Below are 21706 nucleotides of genomic sequence, written 5' to 3'. Positions count from 1 at the left end.
GTCAGAAGCATCAGACAAGTACATGAGGGTGGTGCAGTACAGGAATGAGGACTCTGCTGTTTCCTATTTGCTATTGTTATGGACCAACAGACAAGATTATTGAGGCATTTCCTCCATGGACCTTGATGTTTGCGGCCAATAGCGTGATCTGTAGTGAGAGTGAAGATGAGTTTGAGTAGAGAAAGAGGTACGAGCCGAAGAGAAACTCAATAGAACCAAGACAGAATGCATGTGCGTAAATGAGACACAGAGTCAGGAGGATCAGTGAAGATGAAGGCAGTTAGTGGAAACAGATGAGTTCAAGTATTTGGAATCAGTCCCACAGTGATGGAGCCAGGTCAAGGGAGTTGAAGAGGAGAGTGCAGACAGGGTGAAACAGGTGGTGATGCCTGTCAGGGGTGGTGTGTGACAGCAGAGCGTCAGCTTAAGTGAAAGAGCGGCTCTATAGGACAGCAGTGAGGCCTGCAATGATGTATGGTTTAGACAAGTTTTCATTGAGTATAACTAGGAAGAACAAGTTTAGATGGGTATATCAGAGATAATCTGCCAGATGAAGCATATTCTCTTAGTTCAGTGTTCATGTTAAAAATAAGATATTGTTTTTAGGTGTACAGTGTCAGAAATGACATCAGCAACAGAAGCCTGGCCCGTTTTATTGGCAGCAATGTGGAAGCTTTGTGGTGATTTTACTCTCATAAAATGTCACTAAACTAGTTATTGAGCAAACTGATGCGGAAATATTATATAATATTTATAAATATATTCATTAATTTGGCTGCAAAAGGTGAGAATGTTGCAGAGCTATTAAGCCAGTAACTGGGGAAGGAGTCAAATGACTTGTCAGAGTTGCAGTCAGTAGCTTGACATTTGGAGGACGGCTATCAGCCTTTAAGCCAGTCAGGTGGCTTTTGAGATTCGGTGGTTATCCCATAAACAGCACTGTATTTCAAGTCAAGGAGAGCATATCTTAGTGTTTAACAGAAAAGTGCGCCACATGTAATGATGCTGCCGTTCTGCTGGTCGGTTTGTTTGTTTGTTTTCATGACGCTAGGAAGACAGGCAAAAAATACAGTTACAGAACAATGAGTTTACTCAGTCGCTGACCTTTTAGTAACTCCACTGTGGAGGGAAGGAGACAGGAATGAGATATATAGCCACAGCGAGGACAAAAAGAGGAAAAACAGATGGATGGAGGGGGAAGGAGGGGACTGAAAGCAACACTGTGTACAGGAGAGGGAGGGAAAACAAGGACAGAGAAAGGAGAGGTGCTGGAGACGGCAAGAGACAGAGCTTGGCACATAGACAGCAGAGAGAGAAAGAGAGGGGTGGGTGCACACTTCCCCACTCCCCTCCTCTCTTCTCTGCCTCTAGCTTTAAAAAGTGACATTGCTTTGAAGACAAAGAGACGGGGTCGGTACTGTATTATGTCCAAAGTGGACTGAGGGATCAGCACCCAGGGAGAAAGAGAGAGCAGCAGTCAGCTGAGGACTCGAGCCATCAACCATGAACGACATCAAGCTGGCCTTGCTCGGCAGTCCGGGCGCTGGGAAGTCAGGTGAGACACCAGAGGTGTTTTTACTGTTTCCTCAAAGCAATGTCAACAAGTTCATGAGCTGTTCATGAAGTTCATGAACCACATAAACCGCCCATGTAAACAATGTAAACAGTACTGTATTGTCTTTAAAGTAGGATTTCATTTCCTTCTGATGAATATTGCTACTACTAATAATTATTATTTTAGTTAGTTGAACTGTAGCATCTGTAAATTTCTGTAAATTAATTGGATTACTTTGTGATTAATTCTGACATTTATTAAATTTGTTTTAGAATTTTTTGGTCATTGATGGCCACAGTGAGAATGTCAGACCCTTGACCAGCTAGTCTCAAGAACTACAGTGTACTCATGTCTGTGTTCGTGTCTGTGTTCATTACGCCTATAACCAACAGTTCAGTTGTGCAAAAAACAAGGCGACGTCTACCTGAAAAAGAGAGATCGATTATTATCATTCCACTGGGCTATTCTGAGGTTCAGTTCATCAGTAAGGAAACATTTGTTCTCACTGAACTCAGTGGGTAGACCGTGATTACAATGGCTCCATGGAGGGATTTGTTTCCAGTAACTTGATGATCATAATTCAAGTTGTACGGAAATAGCTATTGGAGAATGAGGAAGAGTTTTTATTGTCAAATCATTTTCCCCTCATTCTTCCATAGGACATTTGCTAATCAGATATTTCTAACTACAAAGAACTGAATGCATCAGATCCTGTTGCCTCAGCGGTGTCTACACTGCGGCACCACTGCGACCCCACAGCGCTAACAATGTGTTACTTGGCTCATTATGAAAAGACCACGAGTCTCAACTAAGTGAAATCGGCCAAAAACCTTTCGTGCTGCTGAACATCATAGAATGAATGTGGCCTTTCGAACGCTTGACTGAACGTTTCCCCATTTAAAAATAAAGCTGCGTGGAAATGTGACTGACACGCACTGTGAATAAACAGGCTGAAAAAAAGAGTTCAGATACCGAAGATTATGTCTTATCCAGGGCTTCTCCACAATCCTTGATTTCATTTTTATGTCCAAAATACCAACTTGAAAAAACTGAATACTGAAGACAACACAAGGCAGTTAAGCTTTTTCTCTTCAGTTGTGTTCTTTTTTCTTTAGAATGTGAGTCATTTGCAAACAGCCAGGAAAGGCTGCTGAGTGCCTTAGTTCTGATCTTTATTGAGATTAGGAGACTGCATTGTTTGAAATCGTTCTACATGACTACAGTTACATGACGGCCCAGAAAACCACACTATTGCCTGACTCCGACTGAGATTGGGTTTTTAAAAAGCATACAAACAGCCCAGTCTGGCTATGGGAGAGAAATCGGAACTTCTCGAAGTCGGACCACACTACCCGGATAATGCAGTTAATCGCTGGATTAAGCCTGCATGTAACAGTTTAGGCCAACTACGATCCGTGCACGAGCTTCAGCTTCATCAGGGAAGTAAACAGAAGTGAAGGTGCTATACAATCATATACAATCGAGGAGTCTCACGTGTGTCACTAAATGCTGCACTGGTCCTCTGGTCTTGGTCCATGTTGTCGTGTTATGAATCCTGAAGGCGTCCATCTGCAGATGTGCACATTCGGGTTCAGGCACATTCTGTTCCCTATCCATCCGCAGCATGTAGGACCACGCTCAATTCTGGGTCAGATGTACGCTGCAAGGCAAAAGGTCTGGTGTTGACTATGTCAGTTGGGCCTGCTTGTTGTTGAAGTTGATTCTTCGCTGGTCCACACATTTTCATACTATATTGAAAAAGTTGGGTGAGTCAATGCGTGTGTGGTTTGAAGGACCTTATAGCCAGTAATTAATTTACCTCTGGACCTCAGCCATCATTGTTAAGTCACATCAACCTAAATATACATTTTGCCGCCCAAGACTGTGAAAGGTAACATGAGTTCCTGGGAAATACACAGAAACAAGGGAGAGGATCCAAACTGGAGAAATAACAGTTCTCTTTTCTGTCAGGGGTGTGAAGCAGCAGCAGTAACTACCAGACCACAACATTTCAAGACAGACAGCAGCAGCACTGTTGCGAGAGTGCTTTCAATGCTACTGCAACCGACACTCATCCAGAGCCACATACTGTATCTATCTATTTCCACCAGCACAGCCAGTAATACTGAGTGCATTTGTGCATTTTGTGAAAAGAAATCAAAACGGAGGATTTAGTTCACCTCACACTTATCCTTTTATTTTTAAATCAAATATTGTCACTTAAATAATAAAATAAACAAGTAGCAGCTAAACAGATAAATACGCAATCAGAAGAAGCTTGGTGGAGATGGTTCTTTTGCGAACTTAACCCACAGCTTCGCAGGGAAGAGAATGCCTCGCTCAGGCTTCAATTCCAGGAACTTGTTTCTTCCTGCCGTGAAATTTTTTGGGAAATTTTTTTTATGGTGATTCTGGCCAGCAATACCACCTTGAGATCCTAGAAATTCACTGGTCTGGCACCCTCTACTGACATACGTCCGATCCTCATCAAAGTCCTTCTTTTTTCTTCCACTCACCCTTTGACTTGCTATCAACGTCGGGTAGGAGATCATGCCATGTCTCGTTCCTCCAAGTTTTGTGAGTTGGTGCTTGACGCTCGCTCTCCGACTCGTGTTTTTCAACCTCCATGGTGACGAAGGCACAAAAGAAGGCGCCGAGGCCGGTTTTCACGTTCCCCAACATGGCGTGTCTCTGGGCCAACTCTTCAAAGGAGCTGGAGGCACCACTGAGTATCTGTTCGCCCCCGAGAGTGTTCACTAAGTACACTACAGTGGTGGGAACTCCAATGGTCTTCGACCGTTGGGTGATACTGACCTTGTCTAGACAGGATTTTGTTTGGTTCCCTCAGCTACCCTCTGGTCTGCTGACCATGCAGTGTCTTGACCGGGCCTAATCCTGCATGCTCCATGTCCAGAGCTTGGCTAACAATATGGCCCTATTGTCGACGGTGATGGACAAGACGGTGTTGGAACGTTCGGGCAAAAGATGGTGATAGCTGCCTCCATGGACGGAGCCAGGATTTGCGTGCTCACTCAAATGCTGGAACTCAACATCCGGCTGCCCAGGACGGGTCTGAAGGTGCCGCACAGGAGGACCCTCATTGGGATGCCCATCACGAACGACACCTTGCTTGACGCCAACGTCCCGGAGCTGTTACAGACAATGGAGGTGAAGAAAACATCAGCGCAACCGCACCAGCACTTCCAGCAGAAGAAGCGGACTCGGTCGATGGCTTCTCAATCCTGCGCCAGGCCATAAGAGAGATTCTGCAAACGGAAAGTGCATTTTGCGAGTCCCCAGCTGTCCATGTCATCTGCGCCATATCCGACTCCATCTTTGTGTCTGGCGTTTCTCTGGCAGTTCCATCCTTCACTGCATGTTTTTACTAAGACCAGGTGCTTACATGAAACCTGTCATTTTCGTAGACGCCTGTACTTTGGATAAAAGAACTGTACGCACATCTAGCAGTCTGGTGCTTAAACACTCAGCTTAAAGTCCCGACCTAAGTCTCAGGATAAGTCTCGATGCCTGGGCGAGCTAACGGCTAAAAGAGTTGAGTTTTTCCCAGGCTCGATGGGGTGCACAGCACAGTAGCACGCTCTCATCAGGAACAGTGGCGCTTAGAACAAGAGGTAAACTCTCTTCTCGTAAAGCAGGCAATTTCAGGACTCCTGCCGGAGGAGTGCAAGGCAGGGTTTTACTCAGTGAATTTCCTTGTCTCGAAGAAGTCAGGAAAGTTGAGACCCATCCTCGATCTTTGGAGGTTGAACACTCATATTGCCTCTCGATGGTTTAGAATGCTGACGGTCAGGCAAGCTGCCTGGCTCAGAGGACCTTCTCCAAAGTGGTGGACACAGCTTTGGAGCCTCTCAGAAATGTGGCTCTGAGGATCCTGACTTACCTGGACGGCTGGCTCATTCTGGCGACATCCAGAGAGCACTCAAGCATATGGCAAGGGTGCTGAATCACATCAGACATCTGCGTTTCGCTGTCAACCTCCAAAAGAGTTCGCTGCATCTCATGACTTCCGTACAGTGCCTAGGGATCCTCTTTGAATCTTGCCTAATGACAGCGCGGCTCTCGGACGAGCGGATGTCAGCTAAGATGAGATGAGGAAGATGAGGATTGCACATCAGGTGAGAGCCAGCGAGGTGATGACACTGCTAGGTCTGATGTCAGCGGCACATCCAATTGTGAAACTGGGCCTGTTACACATGTGGCAGCGTCAGCGCTGGTTTGCGCGTCAACAGCTTCACCCGGTCCGGGACAGGAACAGGTGGTTGAGTCTGTCGACTCAAGCTTGCCTGGACATGGAGTTCTGGGAATCCAGAGCACGGCTTTTGGTAGGAGTGCCTATGGGCTGCGTTCAGTGATACTTACACGTCATGGATGCAGAGGGATGCATCCATGAAGCCCTAGACAAGGACAGCGTGGGAGGACTATGGTCCGGTCCCACGTCTCATTTCAATCTGTTGGAGTTGATGGCATAGAAAAGGTTCTGCTTCACTTTGCACTGTGGCTGACAGGATCAACTGTGAAGGAGTGTGTGTGCCGAGCCCGTCTAGTGCTTGGACGTCCTGTCAAGGTTTGAATGTTGAGACATTGAAATTGCTTGACATGGGTTTGTCGGATTCAGAGGTACAGAACACTCAGGCTCCACTAATAGGACCTATGCCACTAGGTGGCGCGTCTTTGTGAAGTGGTGTGAGTCTAAAGGCCTCACGATGGTTAGTTGTCCGATAAAGGACGGGCAGCTTCTACACTGAATATGATTGCAGCTGCCACAGAGGGACACCAGGGTCTGGGTCGCTTCTCAGCAAGGGATCATCTGATCATCAAGAGATTCCTGCTTGGTGCCAGGCGACTCAGGCCTACAGCTAGGAGTCTGGTTCCGAGGTTGAGTCTACTGGTGGTTCTGGAGGGACTCTGTAATTCCCTGTTTGAACCCTTGGTGGAGTCTTCACTGGAGGCTTCTACTCTTGAAATGGTGTTGCTTCTGGCCCTGTCGATGGCGAAGTGGGTGAGTGAGCTGATGGCTTTGTCAGTCGGCTCCAGATATATGTCTTTGGAGGTGAACGGGGCTCGGTGACCCTTCACCCCAACCTTGCTTTCAGGCCAACGGTGATCACGTCGGCATACTGGTTGCAGGTGATCATCTTGAGGTCTTATCATCTGACAGGTGGCATCTTGGTTGTCGGCATCGACCTTTGCTTGTGTTTACTTGAAGGACATGGTGGACTCCTCATTGACCCACACTGTCCTTTCTGGGGTTGCTTCTTCGACTGAATGGTAGGACGACGGATGCTTGGTTCCTGAGTTATTGTCTTTTTCTTTTAGGCCATGTTAGGATGGAAAATCTGGGTTACCTAATGTAACCGCAGTTCTACAAATATGTGCATGGCCCTCAAACTGGCTGCCCAGGTGTTTTAACAGCAGACTCTTCTAGCACATAAAAAAAAAACAAAAAAACAAAAAAACAAAAAACTTAAAAATAATACTGCCAAGAATTAGCTTGGTGCGGTTTCTGTTAAAATACACAATGGTCAGCAGCATGTTTGTTGTTATTTTAGTAACTTGGAAGAAAAAGGCAACTTACAAAGTAGTTGAAAATGTTTTCTGTATACATATACATACGTGGGAAATAAAAAAGCTGCTTTGACAACAGATGTCATGCTTCTCAAATGCGTGGTTTGTTCGTTGCCTCACAGCATATCCATGTCCCCTCCATCATGTGTGCAACACAGATGTGGATTATTATCCTTTTTCAATATATGTATTGGTTTCTTCTGAGAATCTGATCCACAGGACCGTCATAAGCATCACCGGAGAGTCCAACATGACATCAGTGAGTAACTGAGACTGATTGGGCCAAAACCGACTCTTGAAAATACTGCTTTAATCCTAAGGCCAAGTGGAAACAAAATCACTTAGCTCAGCCAAGAACTGTGTTTTAACAAGGCTTTAGTTTTCAGCCAGGCTCTGGCTTTGCTGGCACAGGGTTCGACTCCAGCTGCTGGCACCTGTGAAGAATGAGTATAATGATGCCATGACTCACTTCTGCTGCTCTTCTGGTCTGCTTCCCCCAGCGGTCCTGGTGCGCTTCCTGACCAGACGGTTCATCGGCGAGTATGCGTCCAATGCCAGTGAGTAGAGACTTGTGTTAGGTTGTTCAAAAACAGGCAGACTGAATGGGTCGCACAAATTTTGTAGTGGTCTGGTTTATTTCCGATGTCATTTTAATAACCATGATATCCCGACACACTACTGAAGCCAGTTCCAGTCAGGCACATGCACAGATCCCCGGTAGTTCTTAGTCATCAAAACAGAATGTAACATAACTTCCCAGGCAGTTGCAACAATTCACCATATTTTTATATCAACCCAAGTAACATTTCTTCAGTCTCGTAGGGGAAAATGTTCTACAGTAAATAGCAGCATCAGACACCAGTCTGATGTGTTTTCCTCATTTTCACTCGACGGAGAAAAACGTTACACCGTGTGCCTGGCCACTCTTTAATGTCCCTGGTGGTTTGTTGGCAAGTGTGACTCAGAACAACAGCTCAACTTTGTGGGTGAGCCGAATCAACAGTTTCGTAAGGACCCCGGGAACGGCTCCATGTTTACAGAGCACTTTGTCGAAATCGACCCTGAAAAAAGGAAAAGGTGCGTTTTTCGTGTGGACAAGGCCGCATTCTGTGGGAGAAACATGAGTCTTGAGTGACACACAAAAGCACCACAGAATCGAAAATTTAGAGACTCGCTATAATAATTGACCTCTCTAATTGACTCCAACATATATATATATATATTTAGAGAATATACCTGACAATAAATGCCAAATTTAATCGCAATGATTAAGTCAGTGTACAGAGTAAATACGTAAAGTAAATCCCAGTTCAGTAAGCAGATGGACAATTCAATGAGCATCTCTGAATCTCGGTTTGCAGTGTAGAGAATCCGACAGTACTCCAATAGTGCCTCCATGGTTATTCTCAAGAATTTTAACAAGTTTGGTCAAAGAGGTTTTCTGTTAGGCCAGTGGTTTGATAAGCCTTTTGAAGTGTCAACTTCCTCTTCTGTGAGTGCTTCTTCACCTCAAATCCAAATGCATTAGTCATCAGCAAACAAACTTCATAACACTCACTATCAAAGACAGTTAGACTTATATGCACTCACTATTCGATGAGCTGTTGCCCTGATGTGAACCTGCAGCCCTAAAGCATGTTTACGTAATGAAACTTTACAAAACATAATCCGGAAAAAAACGAAACCAAATAAACATAATACTGATGCATAAAAGTGACAAAAAAGCTTCATTGACCCTCATAATAATGTATTTTCTGTGGTTGGGTTGTGACCCTTGCCTGTAACATCACACATTTTTTACTCCATTGAAATGGCTACAATTCCAGTCTGCCCTTGGTGTCAGCATATGAAGAAAAAAACTGACCTAATGTCAATATATTATGTCATGGGAGTCAGGATGGGTTGTTTCTACACCCACAAGTTCATTCTCACTTACGGTACAGTTGTCAAACAAACACTGTATTTGTTTCTCACAGACTCCCTGTATCATAAGAGGCTGTCAATTGATGGAAGACAACTGAACCTGGAGGTCTTTGACCCTTGCTCAGAGGTACCACAGCTCACCAACACTCTGTGATAGAGTACGAGTGCATGATCAGTTGTTATTTTCTGCCACTTTTAGTCATGTGTATCTTCAATGATTTATGTGGCATTCTGTGACTGTGTGTTTAGGCTAGATATGTATTTATTTTCTTTGGGAGAGTCAGCTGAAAAACAAAACAAATACAGTAACACATTTACAATGTCAATCAGAGGATTGTAATAAATCTTTATTCATTCATCTTTGGTTGCATGATGGCTTTGGCTCCAGTTCAGTCACGTAGGTTTTTGTTTGCTTGTTGTAGTGTGTATCTATTGTTGGTGCATGTTTGTTTCAGTGGCGGGATATGTGCATGTATAGCTAATGTTGGTTCAGCTCAGTTCTCTGAAGAAAACAGAAACTTCTTCCTCACACAGACCAAGAATTTGTGAGGATAGTTATTGCTCTCTTGCTCAGGGGTTTATTGGAAAGCCCAGAGACTCAGAAGAAAAAGGGCAGTACATTGTCTTAACATCTTAAAGTCCCTCCTCTTTGTTGGTCAGCAGTCCAGCTCCCCTCATCTGTGCCACACAAAGTAGCAGGAGTCAATAATTTGAGAGGGATGGGTGGGATTTTATTGGTCAGAGGCCTCTCCATATCCTCAGGCCTCTTGACCTTCTTCCATTATGTGCTTGTGCTCAAGGTTGCCAACGTGTGTCACAGTAAAAACTGCGCATGGTCAGACAGCTGCGGTTCTTTATGGACCTCCAGCTTTGTAGGAGAACTGCAAGGTTTTCTGGAAGTCGAGGGAAGACATGTCACGATGACCTTCTCCTGCAGTCAGCATTCTGTCCCGGATTACAACATAGTTTTTTTTTTTTGTAATTTCAATTTAACTTCATTTTTGTATCAACAATTAGTTAGTTAAATGCCTGTCATTTCATTCACTCTATCACCAGGACACGTTTCCTACTGCTCTGCTCTCATTGATGACTTGTCTTCCTGCACAGATCACTTTCCTACTGACATCTCATTCATTTACCCAAAGCGATGCTCTTCAAAGCAGTTCCACATAACCTGCCCTTACGATGTGTGGACAGGATCACGCGGGACTATCACTCAAACACACACCTTCATGTTCAGCTTATTTTTCTAGCCCGAAAACTGAAATATGATTCTTTGGCAGAACTCTGAAGCTCGCTGCATTCTGGAGGAGCCAGTGGACTGGGCAGACGGCTTTGTGGTGGTCTACAATATCAGCGACCGCACCTCCTTCACTACTGCCAAGAACATCTTGCACCAGATTCGTGAGGCTCGGGCAGAAAATTGCAAAGGGTGAGCAGAACGAAATCTTGATTCTGGTTCTTTCAGAAATGATCCATGCTGTGTGATCACTTTCCTCTTTGTTCCATACATTTGCACTAAGACACTCACTGAAAACCAGTGTTTTTTTCATGTAGAAATGGGAAGACAAAACTTTTACCATGACTGAAGCAGGGTGGCATCATGGTGTGGTGGCATGGGGAGTAACTGATGCTCTCTGAAGTAACGTGCAGCACTAGAGTCATATACCTCAGTATGGAATTGCAGGAATCTCACTTCACATTGAATGTCTCTTTATTCACTTGTTTTAACTTAGCTATGTTCCTGTGTTTTCAACATGCATGCAAGAGTTGTTTTTTTTTATACACTCATTTCGTCATGAACATTGTGGATTGTTGAGTGTCATGAATGTAGTTTGTGAATTCACACAATATGTGATTCCTGTTGACCCCAGTAGTGTTGTGTACATCACAGCTGTTGTTGCCATAAAGAGAAAACAAAAAGTGATATTTGAATTGGTAGTGTACAAAAGAAGCTGTCTTCTTGATTTGTGGTTTCAAAGAAAAATGTAAATTTCTCCAAAAATGTGCAGATGGCACCAGCTTCCTTCAAGTTTCTTGATGCGTTGTTTGTACACCACAGCGATGAGACTCGCTCTGTCTGACCAGTGTTTCACCTCAAGTCTTGTCTGGAGCTGAGCAATAAAGTGGCGGCCAAATAAACTCACACTATTTAATGTTGGACGCGTCCAAGTTGCCCTACTTTCTGTGGACCACAAATGGGGTGAACATGCCGTGATAGGTTTGAGGAATGCTGGGATTCCTGACTGATTAATGAGTGGTGATGACAAGTGTGGGATTTGCTGCCTTCAGAGGTTCAGCTGACGCTTGCAGAGATGGGCCACATCCATCCAGCTGCTGGTCATGTGTCGGTGTGACCAATAGTTTCCAGCCAAGTCAATTCATTTAGACTCACATCACTCATGATTTATCTTTATGAGAAGAGGAAACTTTTGAATAGTCAAGATAAAACAGCATGTATAACCCAACATAGGTCCATTTAAGTGATCATAGTGCATGGAAGGGAAAACAGAGTGTTAAATTCTGTGCTTTATTTCAACTACTCTTTTTATCACTCTTGGCTCACACTTTGGCTTATATCTGGTTCTACAATCATTGTAAGGTTATGTACTTGTGCGTGAAGCCGTGTAGATGATCTAGCTCATCTCGGACGTAAGTAATGTAATGTATGCAAAATACCATAAAAGGACCTATGTAGCACTTTCAAACAAAATGGAAAATTTCACAGAAATATAAATGCAATATAGCTGCACGGTGTTAGCGATGACTTAAACCTTAAACATAACTTTTTAGGGTTTCTGCCAAGACACGAGGATTCTTCTCGACTAGAGAGCGACAGCATGACACGCATCAATTCTGAGTCTTCGTTTTCAGCACATCATGGCTGATGCTCATGTACTTTTACTTTGAGGAAGTGATTCATAAAAACCAGATTGAAGAAACCTTCTTTGTTCCAGTGAGCTGGGTGTTCCTGTCTGTCTGGTGGGGAACAAGCAGGACCTTTGCCACATCCGACAGGTTGATGAGGATGAGGGCCGCTGCCTTGCTCAAGAGAATCACTGCAACTTCCAGGAGGTGTCTGCGGCCGAGAGCTTCCAGGACATCGCCGCCCTCTTCACGCAGCTCATCCGGCAGGTCATGGAGCACCTGAAGTACCGGGCTGACAGACGCCGCTACAGCGGCTCCAAGTCCATGGCCAAGCTCATCAACAACGTGTTTGGCAAGAGGAGGAAGTCCGTGTGAGGCTTTGATGTTCTGACTCTCCTGCTTTGACCCTCAGCACAGACTGTTTCAGCGCTGATGGAAATGATTTATTTTTGTAGCAGCTGTAGCCGTTTGCAATGAACCATCATCTGCCCATGCTGGAGCGCAAACATGTTCCTCCTCACTGCTGCTGATGTTTTTGGTGTAGTTCACTCCCAACTGCAACAAACACACATTGCACATTCAGGACACAACATTTCCAGAGACCTAAATGCAGCATTGGTGAGAAAAATGATGGGCAGTGTTACAACACATTATACAGGAGAACAGAGATGTTATTAGGGAGCAGAACAGTTCAATAAGGTGAGCACTGTTTTTATCTCTCTGGACCTTTCTGTGAAACACACAACATGAAAAGATTTCATTGTTTGTATCTGACATTTATATCTGTATTACATGATGCAAATACATAAATAAAAGTACACTACAACTAAAGACAGACTGCCTGACCCTTGTCAGCATGATAGAATGCTGCAGCTAACATCGACCTTGCAACATACATGCGACAGTGCAGTGAGAACTGGTGGTAGGTTGCCTGTGTTTAGGCCAAGACTCTCAGAGGGAGCCATACATCAGCATTTTCATGGATGTGATCATCAGCCATACGTTAATTCAAACACACAGATTAAGTGCTGTTAAAAGCATATCCTGTCAGGTTAAGACATTTGATTGGTCTGAACAGTGAACAGGAAGCACTGAAATATAAAAAGAAAAATCTTTTATTTGACTGTTGAGATCAGAGGAAAACACAGCTCAGGGGTCACATGGAGCAGTCGTAGACGTGGATGGCCTGGTCGTTTCCAGCCGAGATGATCTTGGAGCCATTACTGTTGTACTTGACACTCCAGACCTGCAGTGAGGAGAAGTGGCTGAGTTACTCTGTCTCGCACTGAGGCAGGTTCTAAAAGCCTAATTCACCTGGTCCTGATGGTCAAAGAAGGTGTTGATGCAGGCCCTGGAGCTGGAGTCCCAAACCTTCACACTTTTGTCAGATGAGCTGGTGAGAAGAGAAAGGAAGTCAACATTTGACTCAATCTTGAGCATTTGTGTCATTTGTGTCAGCAACAACAAAAAAAGTGCAGACACAAGCTGCTCCAAGAGTAATGTTTCTTTCAAGACGGTAGGTGGTGCTAAATCTCTTTATACAGAAAAAAAATAGTAATTAGATTTATTCAGCAAAACGAATGATATGCATTTTTAAAGATCAATAGAATTGAATATGACGTGCTCTAAAATTCTCAGGCAGATGACTGGGTTCACTGTGGACTTCAGAGAGCACTGTGGAGCTACAGCAACTTGCGAATGGCTACCCAAATCATCACAGAGCGTGCAAACTCCACCGCTGGACTTCAAACATCTCAGATGCTGTTTCTCTCCATTCAGGCACGTTCAAGTCCAAATGTGAAGTTTCCACTCGCCGCGATCAAAGCAGCTGGGACTTCCATTACATCTGGGCAGTCACAAGCTGATCTCCACCGAGCCACTCTGAATTCATGCAAGAGGAGGCCTAACCAACGCCTGAGTGCACAGAAAGGAGCATTCTGCACTCTTCTATTGAAGGCTCATCTTTTCTGAAATATTGGATTTGGCGTTTTCATCTGTAAGGCATAATCATTCAAAATGTAAGAAATATCAGGAATATTATTGAAATATTTCACTCATGTAATCTATCAACATACAAGTTTTACTGTTCCTGCAAGCTAAACCATAACTCAACACTGGTTTATCACACTCGAATTGAATTTCTCAAAACACAAACAGGCCCGATTCCTCAGTTGTTCAAGTCCAAACATTTTACAGCAGACAGTGCCATCTAGTGGCCTCTGAGCATCAGAATACTGTATCATGAAACCTCATTAACCCTTCAATATTGTGTCATGAAATATCATCTACCCATCACCACTAAACATCATAATGAGATTCAAAGAGAGAAAATGAGCAATTTGAAAACTTGCAATCTGTTTGAAAAAGGTTACAAACAATGTTCCCTCTAAGCTGCGCGCACGCAATTGCGCAGAGCTGATACGATCTTAGCACACAAGAATATCTAAGCTGCGCAACAAAAATAAATCCTGAATTGAATATAAATTACCGCAACTGTCTCACACAGCACCGGTTGCAGACTGGAACGTCTTATTAAGTGACTCGCGGTGCTGCTGAATCAAAATCAGTCGGGGCCTCGCTCATGTCATTCAGGTTTTTTCATCTTTTGTTTGACACGATAAACAAATAAGTAAAATGTGAGGCAGCACAGCAGGGGATGAATCGGACTCTGGCCCACTGAGTCTGCAGTTTAAATACCCCACTAGAGCTGAAAAGGTTCTTAGAGCCATTCGACTTGGAAATTCTTCCTAAAACAAAAACGGTTCCTACGGTGTGAAAGTGACTCGTGTTTCAGGCCATATGGGATCAGGTTTTTCTCCCCTTGATGTACAAAGACCTTCATTTAGAGGTCCTGCATTTTGAGTTCAACTGCGTTATTTGTCTGAGAAAACTCATTTTCCAGTGTATACTGTCTGATTGAAAAAGTCTTGTCATTGGTATCTTGCGTTGTTACTGCCATGAGGATCAGAAGTCTCATGGAACCTTGTTGTTCTTGTTGTGTTAGAATCCCCTAATACACAGACTTGTTCTCCAGGTTTGTTATGAATGTACAATCCCTGACTACTGTCACAAAAGTACCTGGAGACGAAGTGAGTGTTGTCAGGAGAGAAGGCCACACTCAGAACCCAGGATCCGTGACCACTCAGGGTTCCTGCCAGGCTGGCATGTTGTCTACAGAACAACCAGAGAACATACATGAGAACATGGCTCCTCTGCAACCATCAGGACGCTTGAAGAAAAGTGACTCACACATCATAAATCTTGATGTACCCATCGTCTGAGGCTGTGACCAGCAGCTGAGAGTCCCGGGAAAAGGTGAGAGACCTGATGGGCATGGCGTGACCTGAGGAAGAACAGGTCAGTTTTAACTACAGAGGACCACTGGACTCACTGCACAAAGACAACAAATGATATTTAACCGAATTTGACTGGTAAATGAACAGTCAACAATAGAAAACAACCTTCCAGTGTGTGCAAAAGTTTCCCTGTGGCGATGTCGAAGATGTTAATGATGCCGTCAATGGCCCCACTGGCGAGGTACTTCCCATCAGGACTCTGAGATGCACACAAAGTGTAAATCCAAAATACAGACCCTGACATGGAGCTGACTGTTACTTCACCGGCTCCTTACGTAAGCAATGCTGAGGATGAACTTTCCTCGCGTGTCTAGAGAATATTCCTTCTTGCCACTCTCCACGCCAAAGATGTTGACTTTGCCCAGGTGGCTTCCAGTTGCGATGTGTTTAGAGTCGGGAGAGAAGGCCACCGTCCAAGCGTCCACTGACAAGCACAGCAAACCAACATGGTGAACAGACGGAATGATGGTTTAAGGATAACACAGCATACACACAACGATAAGGACTGGTTCATTCATTCGATCTCAAGGTCCTATAACACTGAGACTTGTAGTTTGGGCTTCAAATTGTTAGACTGAGATGGACAATTCACTGTTTCACATCACCTGTAGAACCCTGTTGTGTTCGCAACGTCACATTGTGTTCTGCCAGTTTTATTTCGGGGTTAAATTGTAGCTGTTTGAGACGGCAAGTGCCTTAGCTATGTGGAGACTAAGGGAAGATGTGGCAGAGATGTTTTTTTTTTTCTCTTTGTGAACAAATTAGCATCTTAATTGTGAAGCTGGTCATAACAGCAAGAAAATGATGTATTGATGCAACACTATGTCTCACAAAAATAATTTTGCTTAATGTCAGACTGACACAATCTGAAGTGCAGAGGAACTGACCGTCCAGCAGAGCTGTAAGTAAAACTGATCATATGTCCACACGAACTAAAGAAACTAACCTCACAGCTCTGCAAATGTCGACATGTACAGTATATTAAATACTTCCTGATCCTAATGTGTTCTCACGGCAGGGAATTGGGGCTATTTTGTCCCACCACACTTTAACAAAAGGAATAAGGAGACTTTCCAATAAAAAGTACAGAAAATAAATCCTCTACATCATACTGCACAAACACAAGACACAAAAAAAATGTCAGGGAGGATTTGGATCTCTGGTCCAGTGGCTGCGGCTGACTGCTGAGTGGATCTGGGCGTCACTAATAGAACCTGACATGACATTCACATCAGGTTCAGCAGGTTGAAAACACTCCCAGCATGGTTTTTACAGAGCAGAAAGAAGCGGAAGAAAGAAAGACAAACCCTCCAAACAGACTTGTGTTGATGCCAGACCAGAGCAGGTGCTCTGAACATGGTGGGCTGACACTGAGGACGTTGTGAATCCGCCACAAACGGAGCTAGTATAGAAACATTTCAACTACAACTTGCCCGACATCAACCCTGGCTCGCTTGGAGTCAACTTAGGAGTAACCATGAGCTGTTTGCAGACGACACCATTCTTATCAATAGCAGAGAGCATTTCAAAACAGAGAACATGGAAAAGGAGAAAATTAAAACTGGATTGATATAAAAATGATGAGTTAATTGACAGTCTTTACAAAACTAATTGTGGATGGTAACTTGTACTGGACAATTAATGGAATTAATGAATGGAGTATTAGAGGTGAAATTTCTGGGTTTCAGTATATACAAGCAGCTCACATCGAAACAGCACATCAAGATCAGCAGAATGAAAATATATACACTGCAATAGCGGGAGGGAAAATGTGGAACTCACTGACAAAGGAATTGAAATAAATTCATTTGCTTCTCAACAACATGATAGTTTTCAAGAAAATGTTTCGCAGAAACACACAGAAACTGTTAGATTACTCTGGAGAAGGGACTTCAAAGATCAGATGCAACTGACTGACAGACACACACACAAGACACAATAATACACAGGAGATTGAAATAAACATTCAATGAAGTATTCTCTCACAAGATGCTGAACTGAAACATTAAATGTAGACTGGAAAAGGGATGTGAGCAGGAGAGCCACATAAGAGTCAACTACAGGCGAATCAACTAAAGACAATACCAGACTTTATGTTTTCCACAGCATTTTACCTCTTATTTGGATTTCCTCACAATAATGAATCGTTAATGATGGCAGCCTCCCGCATGAAAATGTCCTGACTGAATTTGCCTTCAAAATTAATCCTTTAGTCATTAAAAATAAATTCAGTAGACAGTCACTGTTGGAATGGGGATCTCCATCCATCTACTAGAGACAAAAGGATGTCGTGACACCCAGGCTTGTTTCTTTGCTCCTGCTGGATAAGCCGACAGGACAAAGGATGTGATTGATAGGAATATACATTTTTAAACGCCTGAGATCAAAATGTGTAGTAACAAAGTAACAAAGAGTGCAACAGGCTAAAATACCAGGAGAAGAGAAGTCCTCTGAGATGTTTCATTTTTAGAGACGTAATATGGGATGCACTCAGCAAAGGAAACAAAGGCTGTAACTGTCAGGTCAGCATTGTCCACATGGCAAAAGAGGATGATGTGAGAGACAAGGGGCTGTCACCATGTGTCAAGCATTTACATTTCTACCACAGGAAGCCGCCTTCAGACTTATTGTTATTTAAGAGTTATTGTGCTGTTGAAGAATTCAGAAAGCTGGACTTCATAGTGCATTTAAGGAGGAGGTGCACAGCTCTGTGGGTCATTTCTCTCCATAGAGCTTTATACAGCACACTGTCATTTTCAATTTGATTTCTGGCAGTGAGTTCTGGCAATAGGGATGGTGCACAATGGACTGGTTCGGAAACCAGCAACCAGACGATTAAGCACCACTTCTGAAAAGCAGTGTAGACCAAAGTTTTAGTAGTGAATCTAATATATATATATATACCTGCATGTATATAGACATTTAGTGTTTAGTTTTCTATATAAGTAATTTAGTTTCAAAACCAGTCCGTCCAAAACATGACAATCCACTTAAAATGTTGTGATCCAAAGGCCTTCTATAGCTTTGAGAAATTCTTAATCTGTTTTGAATGTCAAACGTCATCCACCATGAGGTAGTTTAAGTAGTTATTTCATGTCAACTCACACCCTGGAACGGTCAGATGTGTGCACATCCCCTCCATGTAGCACAACACTCCACAGGACTTCAGAGCGTGAATTAAATGTCCTTAATTTCTGAGGAATAACAGTGTAGGGCCACCCTGCAACTATCTTTTTTCTCATTAACAACCGCTGAATCAATTACTTAAATAAATCAAAGTCAGTCACCTGGCTATCAAATATATGGTGTAGATCTCAAGAAGACGAAAAGCTGTCAAACCAGTCAAGATGTCGATGGTTTTATACAGTTCACCCGATAAATATTGACTTCAGATGGCGTCTGAGAACACTATGAAGACACCACTATAAATATCTGGCTGCTGACATCAATTTGATATAAATCACAACACTGTTCGTCAGAGAAAAGCTTATTTATGTAATTCGATTTTTCTTCTGTCAATACAAGACAACACTACATTGTTTCCAAGTACGTCAGAGTTAGCAGCACCATATCAACTCGGTAGGTGAGTGGACAAAAGGACCACAGACAAAAAAAAACTAAATATCAGCTCTAACGAATTAATTTTGATCATCTGTCCGTCATGAAAGGGGATACATTCTGCCCTTCAGCACCATAGGGAGCCCCTACTCTGTGGAACCCAGTTTTCTGCAGTTTTTGTCATTATGTTTTGTCATTAAGTGTGACTCCTAGCGCGATGTAGACTACCTTAAGGACTCACGACACATTCTGCCACTCTCTTATTCGACACTGCCACAATAGTGACATGATGTTTAGAAGAAGCCTCTTAGATCTTACCGGGGCCAGCATCCATGGACTTGATCTGCTTCCCTGACTCCAGGTCCCAAAGGCGGATGTGAGCGTTGAGAGAGCTAGATGCTGCAATGGCTCCATTCTGACTAATGTCCACTGACACGACACCAAGCTGGTGACCCTCCAAAGTCCATTGCAACTCCAGCTTTTCGTCTGTCCTGCAGCAGAAGAGGAGCAGCATGTTGGGCAAAATAACATTTCATTGCAATGATTTCCTATACTGTCACCATATGACAACAAAGTTAAGTACTGGTAGTGCAAATACTCAACCACTCTCAGTCTGTAACCAACGTTAGCCAATGAATAATTGTACAGTGGGTTGCAAAAGGATTCACATCCACATCTATCACAGGAGTAGGATATTGCAAACAAGCCATGAGATGTTTCTACAGAGATGGCTTCATCTTTATGACACACCCAGAGACATTTCTTGTGTAAAGTGTGGGATATTGTGGACTTGTTAGTTCCATCACCCAGGGGAGACTTCATTAGGTCTTAATGAGTGACTGAGGTATTTGCTCTGGCTTCTCTGAGGAGTTTCATCTCGCCTTTTGCCATGATCTTGGAGGGACGTCCCATTGTTTGGAGGTGCATAATGGTGCCAACGTGCTTCCACTTCTGGCTAGCGATGCAACAGCACTATTTGGGATATTGAGTGAACTTGCAATGGCTACATAGCTCTGCCCATCTCTATGCTCCTCAACAGCTTTCTTACTGAGGTCCTTCTTTGGACTTCATGACTGTTGTCTACTGACAAGCAGACAGCAAGGTTTGAGAGAGCAAGGGTTTGAATACTTATGCAATCTATTCATTGCTTGATCTAATGTAAAGGAGAACAAGACAAACACCCACCACTTCCAGACTTTCACCGTGTCGTCGAGAGAACCAGTAACAATGGTTTCTGACCCGTCTGCCTCACTTTTTCCCCAGGCTGCTGTCCAGATGGCATCATCATGTGCTGAACAAGAGAAAAGCGGTAGGTTACATTTCCAAAAGTTTATCCAGTTATAAATACAGTCATTGAGTCGTGTCATTCTGCTAAATCGTGAATAAAAACTATAATTAAATTGTAAGACTAACTGCGGGTCTCAGCTATGGGACTCAACCAAACCCGACCCAAAACTGTACCGGTAGCGAACCAATGCATCAGTAATAGAGGGGGGGAAACCATCACCAGTTGTGTCAAAGGTGGTACAGAAAAGTACCAGCCAGGGATATTGCAACACAGCAAGTCTGTTTGGAAGAGAGGTGCCTGAGGGGCAATGCTTAAAATAGTGCTGGCAAACTGGCAAAACTCACCACGTTCTTGCTTAAATATAATGCTGTACTGAAAGGGGAAAAAACAGAAATTATAACGTTAGTACGTAAATATTCACAAACACGTTATTGTTTATAATAAAATAGCTTCTAAGTAGGTAGTTCAAAAGATCCCAGAGGTCCAAAAATGCACCACTGATGGGCTCCAGATAATGTATTGTTTCATGTTTGGTGACTTACTTGAGCTGTCATCGTTTTAGTCGCAGCGTCGTTCACCTATGTGGAAAATCACAGCCAGGGTGCCAACAAATTAAAATAGAAAAAAACAAACAAACAAGGAAGAAGACATTTTAGAGCTTTAACGAAATCCTGCATCATTTTTAAGTTGTCGATGCGTTCGAGTGACTATTTGGACACTTGAACAAACAAATCAAAACTTTCGGCATGTGTTGTATCTAAATCTCTTTGCACAATAGGAATGCTTACCTTATATTTTCCAATAAACTGCAAATGAATTGACTGGTTTGACTTACATGTGAGAAACCATATCAACAATGGCAACTTCCGCTCTGCTTCTTCTTCGCGGGTTGTGTGCTGGCGGTTTTGAATTAACTAAGGACTCGGCTCACTATCACACCCAGTGATCCGCCCGAGAAATGCAAGTAACAAAAGGTTGTGGCGCAATCATTTTTATTAAATTCACAGAATAAATATCCTCGCGAAGACCAGATCAAAAATGGCACAACGCTTTGCAGGCTCGTCACGAAGAAAAACATTTCTACTAATAAATAATAAATACTTTATCTTAAATGCCACACTAACTAACCATCCATGTAACGACGCTCTCTTTTTTATGATTATTACTTAGTGTAAATGACAGATCGCTGTGCTGCAATGAAATAGCTGATCTAGGTTAGTAGGAGGACTTTGAAGAAACATCCAAACCTTATTATGGTACGCTACAAGTCAGGTAAGAGTACAGTATGTGTTGTAGATGAGCTCAGACTTAATTCTCTTCCCCTGATGTGGCAAACAGAGCCAACAAGGGTCTCGGTTCATCGCTAGTTACAGGTAAGCATTGAATATGTCTAGGGGTGGTCGAGAGTTTGTGAAAGAGTGAGACATGGGACACAACTTTGGTGAACAAAGTGAATCATTTTTGCTGCTCAATCTGAGGATTGAATTCTGCGTCTCTTCAAGGAAGAAAAGTTTAGCTCTTGCTCCCAAACACTTTTGAGATACTGTATTGGAGGAAGGTATCAAATGTTGC

General features: G+C 43.3%; 2 protein-coding genes across 3 annotated transcripts; one reads left to right on the top strand and one right to left on the bottom strand.

Moving 5' to 3' along the window:
- Positions 1-1267: 1267 nt before the first annotated feature.
- rerglb (RERG/RAS-like b) lies at positions 1268-13100 on the top strand. The gene is made up of 5 exons (XM_053885444.1): positions 1268-1555; positions 7642-7698; positions 9118-9191; positions 10348-10496; positions 12022-13100. The coding sequence occupies exons 1-5, from the start codon at positions 1504-1506 to the stop codon at positions 12305-12307; spliced, it is 618 nt and encodes a 205-aa protein (XP_053741419.1). The 5' UTR covers positions 1268-1503; the 3' UTR covers positions 12308-13100.
- On the bottom strand, positions 12662-21032 carry skic8 (SKI8 subunit of superkiller complex). Of its 2 annotated transcripts, none has more exons than XM_053885443.1 (11): positions 20970-21032; positions 20677-20712; positions 20479-20506; positions 20032-20137; positions 19165-19337; positions 15564-15712; positions 15394-15487; positions 15182-15275; positions 15011-15103; positions 13247-13325; positions 12662-13178 (listed from the first exon to the last, which is right to left on the bottom strand). In XM_053885443.1, the coding sequence occupies exons 2-11, from the start codon at positions 20686-20688 to the stop codon at positions 13089-13091; spliced, it is 918 nt and encodes a 305-aa protein (XP_053741418.1). In that variant the 5' UTR covers positions 20689-20712; positions 20970-21032; the 3' UTR covers positions 12662-13088. The 2 variants fall into 2 exon arrangements, with proteins under 2 accessions (XP_053741418.1, XP_053741417.1); XM_053885442.1 differs by having other exon boundaries at positions 12669-13178; positions 20923-21007.
- Between the last annotated feature and the right edge of the window lie 674 nt (positions 21033-21706).

The sequence above is a fragment of the Synchiropus splendidus genome, chromosome 14, assembly GCF_027744825.2.
Source record: "Synchiropus splendidus isolate RoL2022-P1 chromosome 14, RoL_Sspl_1.0, whole genome shotgun sequence".
Taxonomy (NCBI): Eukaryota; Metazoa; Chordata; class Actinopteri; order Syngnathiformes; family Callionymidae; genus Synchiropus; species Synchiropus splendidus.
This window is presented reverse-complemented; position numbering and strand designations above follow the sequence as displayed.

Coding starts and splice junctions, on each gene's coding strand:
- skic8 (XM_053885443.1), bottom strand. Junction 13,326..15,010: donor AACACTCACTTCGTCTCCAG/GTACTTTTGTGA, acceptor TCTTCTCACCAG/CTCATCTGACAAAAGTGTGA. Junction 13,179..13,246: donor TCTTTGACCATCAGGACCAG/GTGAATTAGGCT, acceptor TCCTCACTGCAG/GTCTGGAGTGTCAAGTACAA.
- rerglb (XM_053885444.1), top strand. CDS start 1,504: ATGAACGACATCAAGCTGGCCTTGCTCGGCAGTCCGGGCGCTGGGAAG. Junction 9,192..10,347: donor TCTTTGACCCTTGCTCAGAG/GTACCACAGCTC, acceptor ATTCTTTGGCAG/AACTCTGAAGCTCGCTGCAT. Junction 10,497..12,021: donor CGGGCAGAAAATTGCAAAGG/GTGAGCAGAACG, acceptor TCTTTGTTCCAG/TGAGCTGGGTGTTCCTGTCT.